This window comes from Austrofundulus limnaeus, unplaced genomic scaffold (genome assembly GCF_001266775.1).
Source record: "Austrofundulus limnaeus strain Quisiro unplaced genomic scaffold, Austrofundulus_limnaeus-1.0 Scaffold118, whole genome shotgun sequence".
NCBI lineage: Eukaryota > Metazoa > Chordata > Actinopteri > Cyprinodontiformes > Rivulidae > Austrofundulus > Austrofundulus limnaeus.
Genome location: NW_013952520.1, coordinates 562,860 through 570,854, shown reverse-complemented (window position 1 = coordinate 570,854; position 7,995 = coordinate 562,860). Strand labels below are relative to the sequence as shown.

At 36.8% G+C, this 7,995-nt stretch overlaps 1 protein-coding gene across 1 annotated transcript in view; it reads left to right on the top strand.

The window, feature by feature from the left end:
* Positions 1 to 314: 314 nt before the first annotated feature.
* The window catches only part of thg1l (tRNA-histidine guanylyltransferase 1-like), a gene marked incomplete at its 5' end in the record, with an annotated part of 10,493 nt that continues 2,812 nt past the window's right edge, over positions 315 to 7,995 (top strand). The window contains 5 exon segments of the mRNA XM_014014688.1: positions 315 to 428; positions 505 to 681; positions 768 to 937; positions 1,024 to 1,112; positions 4,234 to 4,341. Of these exon segments, the coding sequence (XP_013870142.1) occupies positions 315 to 428; positions 505 to 681; positions 768 to 937; positions 1,024 to 1,112; positions 4,234 to 4,341 (658 nt within the window).

The following is a 7,995-nucleotide window of genomic DNA, read 5'->3' as shown; positions in this document are numbered from 1 at the left end:
GACCTATACAATTTTTTTTCCTTAGATTTTTTACCTGGATTACTGAGATGTATGGATCACTTGGGTTGTTACCGACATCTGGTGAAAATTTCATGTCATTAGCACCTCTAGTAATATATTTACTGAGAAAAATGGTGACGTGTTCAATACTTATTTTACCCGCTGTATGTAATTTGTGCTTTTGTGTGGCAGTAATATTTAAGAACTGTTTTTTTATATTCCCCCAGAAACCAAATGCTGTTCATAAAAACAAGCAGATTTTTTTCAAAAAGTAGGACCTTGTTCCCTACATCCTTTCTCCGTCTATTTACCAGTTCCAGCAGCATGGCCAAGAGCAAGTTTGAGTACGTGCGCAACTTTGAAACGGATGACACTTGTCTGCGGAACTGCTACATTGTTGTCAGACTGGACGGTCGCAACTTCCATAAGTAAGTTTGATTCGTATTTTACAGTAAAGTGAGCTGTGCGCTCTGTTTTGACTTTCTGCATTTCAATCTGCGTTAGGTTTGCAGAGCAGCACATGTTTACAAAACCCAATGACGACAGGGCTCTGGGGCTGATGAGCAGGAGTGCTCGCTCTGTCATGGAGGAACTGGAGGATATTGTCATCGCTTATGGTCAAAGTGATGAGTTCAGCTTCGTTTTCAAGAGGAGCTCCACCTGGTTTAAAAGAAGAGCCAGGTGTTGTGTCTTACYGCTGCTCTCAAACAAACCTATATGTGTGGTGTTTTCTCTGACTTTTTATCCCCACTTTGCATTTCTCGCAGTAAGTTCATGACCCACGTAACCTCCCAGTTCTCCTCCTCATACGTGTTTTACTGGAAGGAGTTTTTTGGAGAGCAGTCCCTTTTCTACCCCCCAAGCTTTGACGGGCGTGTGGTTTTGTTTCCGAGCAATCGCAACCTCAGAGATTATCTCAGCTGGAGGCAAGCGGACTGTGAGTACATACAGTGTTGTAACAGATTTATGGAAAATGTTTAACTGGGATGAATAGGTGATTTGTGTGTATGGTTTCTCGTCCAGGTCACATAAATAACTTGTTTAACACAGCATTCTGGAYGTTAGTTCAAAGAGGAGGACTCACTACAGCTCAGGCAATGGATCGCTTAAAGGTGAGAGCAATAATAAAACTTTAAACCCAAGCACACACACGTGGGTTGCGTCAATTCTAGTTGCATCTACTTCAATGGCTTTTTGAAACATAGACTTATTTTTTTAAAAAAAAGTAAATTTAAGATAGAACAAAATTTACTTTCCAAATGTTAAAGTAGTTGACAAGAGCTTATACTGTAAAATATCACATTATAAAGTGCAACTATCTCATGAAAATTGCCTTTTTTCCTTTTTTTATTCATTTATTTCTTACAAATTTCTACTCAAATATATTTAATTGCCTTTTTTATCAAATGTATTTAGTATTACAAAAGTCTTGCATTTACTACTTAGACTTTACTCTAATTACAGAAAATATTAAACCAACACAATTACACTGCAAAATCATCCAYTTAATTATATTTTACAATCTTATATACAGTCAAAAAGTATTTTTGATCTTGTTTTGAGACTTCTATAATAAGGAAGAGCAGAATATGTTTGTTTATTAATCTTGTTAGTTTGGAATTTTTTGTTATTTCAATAAGACTGTTTGCAGATAGTTTCACCTAATAGGAGAAGATTCAAACTATRATCTAGTATTTTTAACCTATTTTTAGAGGGATAGTTTTTGCAGTGTAAGTTCAGGTCTTGTCACTTTTTTAATTTCTCAATGAACTGTACATTAACTCCTGTATTTCAGGCTTRCAGCACAAAAAGTAGAGATGGCAACATTTTTATTACTTACAAAAAAACTGTTTAAAAAAGTCATTTCCACAAGCAACGTTTTAAAACGCATCCAAATAATGAAACATTTCAGGTGGTATGATGTACATACCTGCTGCCGTAACGATGAAAACGATGAATGGTTGTTTTGTTTCATATCTTCATTTTATAGCAGTTTTCCCGTCACACATTTTTAATTTGGGTCCAGTGAAATGTGCAGGCAGTGTAGTTCACTGCATGGATCTTGTGCTTCCACAGCTTTATTTTTAAACCTCCTGCTTCTTTCAAAATGGGTTTCGACCCAAGGACAGCAGGAGGGTCATGGCGGAAAATACAGTGGGGTGCGAAAGTTTGGGCACCCTTGTTAATTTTCCTGATTTATCTTTTATAAATCATTGATTGTTTGGATAAAAAAAATCAGTAAAATATATCATATAGGGGACAAACTGGGATATTTGAGAAGTGACATGAAGTTTAAAGGATTTACAGAAAGTGTGCAATAATTGGTTAAACAAAATTAGGCAGGTGCATAAATTTGGGCACTGTTGACATTTTATTAATTTCAAAACTTTTAAAACTAATTATTGGAACTCAAATTTGGTTTGGTAAGTTCAGTGACCCTCTACCTCCACACACAGGTGACTCCAATTATGAGAAAGGGTATTTAAGGGGGGCAATTGTAGGTTTTTCTCCTATTTGCATCTTCTCTGAAGAGTGGCAGCATGGGAGTCTGAAAACAACTTTCAAATGAGCTGAAAACAAAGATTATTCACCGTCATGGTTTAGGGGAAGGATACAGAAAGCTATCTCAGAGATTTCAGCTTTCAGTCTCCACTGTGAGAAACATTGTGAGAAAATGGAGGACCACAGGCATAGTTCAAATGTAGGCTCCAAGTGGCAGACCAAGACAAATCTCCAGTAGACAGAAGCAAAGGATGTTGAGAACAGTCAGAGTCAACCCACAGACCAGCACCAAAGACCTACAACATCATCTTGCTGCTGATGGAGTCACTGTGCATCGTTCAACTATTCAGCACTTCACACAAGGAGATGCTGTATGTGAGAGTGATGCAGAGGAAGCCTTTTCTCCGCCCACATCACAAACAGAGCTGCTTGAGGTATGCTAAAGCACATTTGGACAAGCCAGTTTAATTTTGGAATAAGGTGCTGTGGACTGATGAAACTAAAATAGTTATTTGGACACAACAAGGGCCGTTCTGCATAGAGGAAAAAGAACACAGCACTCCAAGTAAAACACCTGCTACATACAGTGAAATATAGTGGTGGTTCCATCATGCTGTGGGGCTGTGTGGCCAGTACAGGGACTGGGAATCTTGTTAAAGTTGAGGGACGCATGGATTCCAATCAATATCAGCAGATTCTGGAGACCAGTTTCCAGGAATCAGTGACAAAGCTGAAGCTGCTGAAGCCGGGGCTGCATCTTCCAACAAGACAACGACCATAAACACTGCTCAAAATCTATTAAGGCATCCATGCAGAGGAACAAGTACAACGTTCTGGAATGGCCATCTCAGTCCCCAGACCTGAATATTATTGAAAATCTGTGGTGTCACTTAAAGAGAGCTGTCCATGCTCAGAAACCATCAAACCTGAATGAACTAGAGATGTTTTGTAAAGGAGAATGGTCTAAAATACCTTCAGCCACAATCCAGACTCTCATTAGAAGCTATAGGAAGTGTTTAGAGGCTGTTATTTCTGTGAAAGGAGGAGCTACTAAATATTGAGGTAAAGTTTTTTATGGTGCCCAAATTTATGCACCTGCCTAATTTTTTTAAACCAATTATTGCACACTTTCTGTAAATCATATCAACTTCATTTCACTTCTGTGTTTGTCCCCTATATGATATATTTAACTGATTTTTTTTATCCAAACAATGATTCATAAAGGTAAATCAGGACAATTAACAAGACTGCCCAAACTTTCGCASCCCACTGTACCTTCTAATAAGGCTCGATGGACACTTTGATATTTTATCTACGAAACAAATACTAATATAGAAATTGCAACAAATGTGTATTTTAGAGTTCATCAGGTTCTTCATGACTTCATGTTAGGAGCAGCCTGTGGAAGCTGCAGACTGATGCAGCTGTTCTCTTCAAGCCATTTCATTTTCCACTGGACTGTCAGCAAATGTTTATTCTAACTGCTTGTTTGGACAACTCCAGTCATTAATACCTCATTAACCTCACATAAACTTTAAAGACCCTCTTTCAMTGCCATCGTGGAGTAAATTATACACTCATTTAACCAGCTGGTGGYGCTATCTTTGCAATAATTTGTTCAAAAATGAACCATGACCTGCCAATTAGGAAGMTGTAACTTGGGCATCTGATCAGACATAAGTAATAAAGTGCTTTGTTCATAGTTTGAAACTTTGTTTTTCTGTCTTTCAGGGAACATTRGCATCAGATAAAAACGAGATCCTGTTCTCTGAGTTTGGCATCAACTATAACACAGAGTCTGCCGTTCACCGGAAGGGCACCACTCTCATCTGGGAAAAGGTAAAACCGCTGAAGAGAAGAGAATTCTGTAAACCAACCTTTAGGGGCAAATTTACTAAACGTAGGGTGATATCACAAATCCCACACGTGTCCAAAATGTGACTGAACTGCTAAAACTGTGCAGATCTGATAACATGCAACTCATTTCACCAGTTAGAAGTGGTGCAAATCAAACATTAAAGAAGTGCTTTTTCAGTGTATTTTTATGCCAAATTTTCTACATTGTGTGACATCACTTGTCAGTTTTACTCARTTCAGATGTGTTGTTTTTCATGAAGGATCTTACGTAAGCTGCAGAAAGTTTTACGACACCAGGTAGTGGGAGTAGTTAGAAATGGAGATGCACAATATGTYGGCATCGGCCGATATTGGTCAGTTTTTAGAATATCTACATCGATCCGATAAGTAAATCTGGGCCGATATTAATGTCCGGTATTGATTTCCCACTTTTAGCTTTGTGTTTTTGTTTTGGGAGATGGTTGGTTGAGTCGTATCTGTTTGATCATGATGTTATGACGCAGCGCAGCCAGGAATACCTGAGCCATGTCAGCTGTCTGGTTGGTTTTTTACAGTATCAAAAAAAGACTCAAGAGTGTTTGAGCGTATATGTATATAAATAGTTTGTGTGTTTGTGTAATAATTGGTAAATAGTGGTTATCTGCCATAACACCAATAATTATATCTGATATTGATATTGGCTGAAATTTTCATATCGGTGCATSTCTAGTTAGAAATATAAGATTTTCTTAAGTTTAGTCAAGTAGGCCTTTAAAAAAAGTCACTGATGATGCAGAAATTAAGAAACTAACATTCAGTTCTGTTTTCTACTGAAGTGGCTAAAAAATTAAAAAAGTAGGACTTCAGACATATTTGCTGGTAAATAATGGCTCATTAGGAGTGAACTGTGCAGCACAAAGTTGCAGGAACAAGTTGCAGTTTTTCCCTCTTTTGACAGGTTTTTTTTTCACTCTTGAGTAATATGAGCCACACAAGGTGCGCCTGATCAGTTGTCTGTTTTATTGAAATCTTTAGAGAAACACTTTAGTGTTCGTTGATACAGAATCTGCTTCATTGATTCAAATCAATAAACATTCAAGTGTTTTTCATAATTCTGAGTCTTTTTARTGACACACCTCAACCATCACAAAATACTACTTTGGTTGTTTTTGCAGAGGTACAATGTTACCAGTTATTACCATGTTCAAGTTGTTTGTGTTTATTATCCCAGTTGGTGCCTTAAACCTGCGATGCATTTTGTCTGTGTTGTTTTACAGAATTAAAGGTTTCCGGTCTTCTAATGTTCTGAAAAGACTTGGAAGTGCAGTTAAATGTTTATAWTTTTTTATTTACACATTTCTGTGGGACTAAGATGGGAATTCTGCACATACTCCTTACATGAGCTTCATGTGGTTAAAGTTATCCAAACTCTCATGGTGTCCATTCTTCGTCCAGTCTTTTTAACTTGTCACATAAATACTGTAGACACATAAGAAAATTCATGTTGCAACCTTCTGCCACTTTGGTTCAAGTGTTTTATTGTTTTTTTTTTTTTTTTTTTCCAAAGACTGTTTGCTTTAGGCCTCATTTTTAGTGTACCTGTGTCTGTCTTTTTGAAACTGCTGTCAGGTAGTGACAGAAAGAGGTGTGTGATTATCCTGGTGACTGTTAAACTACTGCCAGCTATTTATTTATTTATTCATTCATTCATTCATTTATTTTTTGACTTGGTTCTACATAACTGGCTCCTAAACTTACATCTGTGGTCAAACTTTATCATGAGTTACATCACAAATAGGGATTTTATTTTTTTCATTTTCTTAGTGAATTTAAATATTAGCTTCAATATTTAGAAGACAGAAAACAAAACAACAGCAGCTGAGAAAAAAATCAATTTCAATTTATCGTTGCAGCTGTTCTGAGCTTCTTATTTTTTAACCCAGTAAAGAAAAAGAAACACAAGTTTGCTTTTTAGGTTGATATGAGAAACTTCTTGTTGTTAAATAATTTGAAAAAGCATCACTTCACACCTTGTTAAATGTATGTTGTGCTGATAAAACCTGCTTCCTACAGAAAAAAGTTGTTAAGATTTTCKTTTGGCAGTTTTGTGTTATGATTTGCTGCTTTAAGCTTGAATTTGAAAACTAAAACCAGCTGAAAAAGGCTGCAGCAGACTCTTGATCTAAAGTAGGTGTAACTGTATTTGCAGTCAGTGTAATTCAGGTAAATAGGTGTTAGAGTATTTGTACTTAAAATGTGACGTAACCAAACAAATTTTGTTTCCTTTCTTTGTTGTTGAAAACTACCAGTAAATAATTTTTGTTTTTAAAACATGTACGTCCCCATTTCCATTGAGGTTGGGAGGTAAAACAAATAAAAACAGAATACAATGATTTGCAAATCCCTGTAAACCTATATTCAGTTGAATACACTACAAAACAAGATATTTAATGTTCAAACAAATAAACTTTTTTTTCAAATATTGACTCATTTTTAATTCTGTAACGGATATCACCACTTGGGCTCAGGAACACTTCAGAAAACCATCGTCAGTGAACACAGTTCATCTCTACATCATATATCAACAACACCCAGAAACACTTCTCTGGGCCTGAGCTCATCTGAGATGGACCAACGCAAAGTGGACAAGTGTCCTGTGGTCTGACGAGTCCACATTTCAAATTGATTTTGGAAATCATGAATGCTGTGTCCTCCGGGCCAAAGTTACAAATAACTGTCCAAAATGTTATCAACACAAAATTCAAAATCCAGCCTCTCTGCTGGTATGGGGGGTGTGTTAGTGTATGAGTAACTTGCACATCTGTGAAGGCACCATTAATGCTGAAAGGTAAATATGTAACGTGCTGCCATCCAAGTTACGTCTTTCTCAGGGATGTCCTTGTTTTTTTCAGCAAGACAGTGCCAGACCACATTCTGCACGTGTTACAACAGCGTGGTTTTGTAGTAAAAGAGTCCAGGTTCTAGACTGGCCTGCCTGAAGCCCAGATCTGTCTCCCATTGACAATTCATTTTAAAACACAAAATACAATAACGAAGACCCCAGTCTTTTGAGCAACTGAAATTGTACATGAATGAGACAGAACTCCACCTACAAAGCTTTAACAATTACTGTCCTCAGTTTTCAAACACTTACTGAGGGTTGTTAAAAGGAAAGGTGATGGAACACGGTGGGAAACATGCCTTTGTCTCAGCTTTTTTGGAACGTGTTGCTGGCATCAAATTCAAAATGAGCAAATATTTGCAACATACCAATAAATTGTATCTGTTTGAACATTAAATATCTCGTCTTTGTTGTACATCAATTGAATAGAAGTCAAAAAAGATTCGCAAATAATTGAAATCTGTTTTTATTTGTTTTACACAGCATCCCAACTTCTTTGAAATTGGGGTTGTACTTCATTTTGATCTTTTGAACTGTTAAAGGGCAATATTATGTGTTTCGCAGGCATATATTTAAATACAATACCATAATAAAGCATCTATGTCATCTTTAGCTGTTATTAAAATGCTGTTTTTATGTTTAAATAGAAAATAAACTTATCTTCTCATCACTTCCTCTTCTAAACGCCTTGAAATTGGCCTCTGTCTCTTTAAGAACCTCCTTCCGCTCGGCTTCCGCTTCTGTCCTGCCCATTT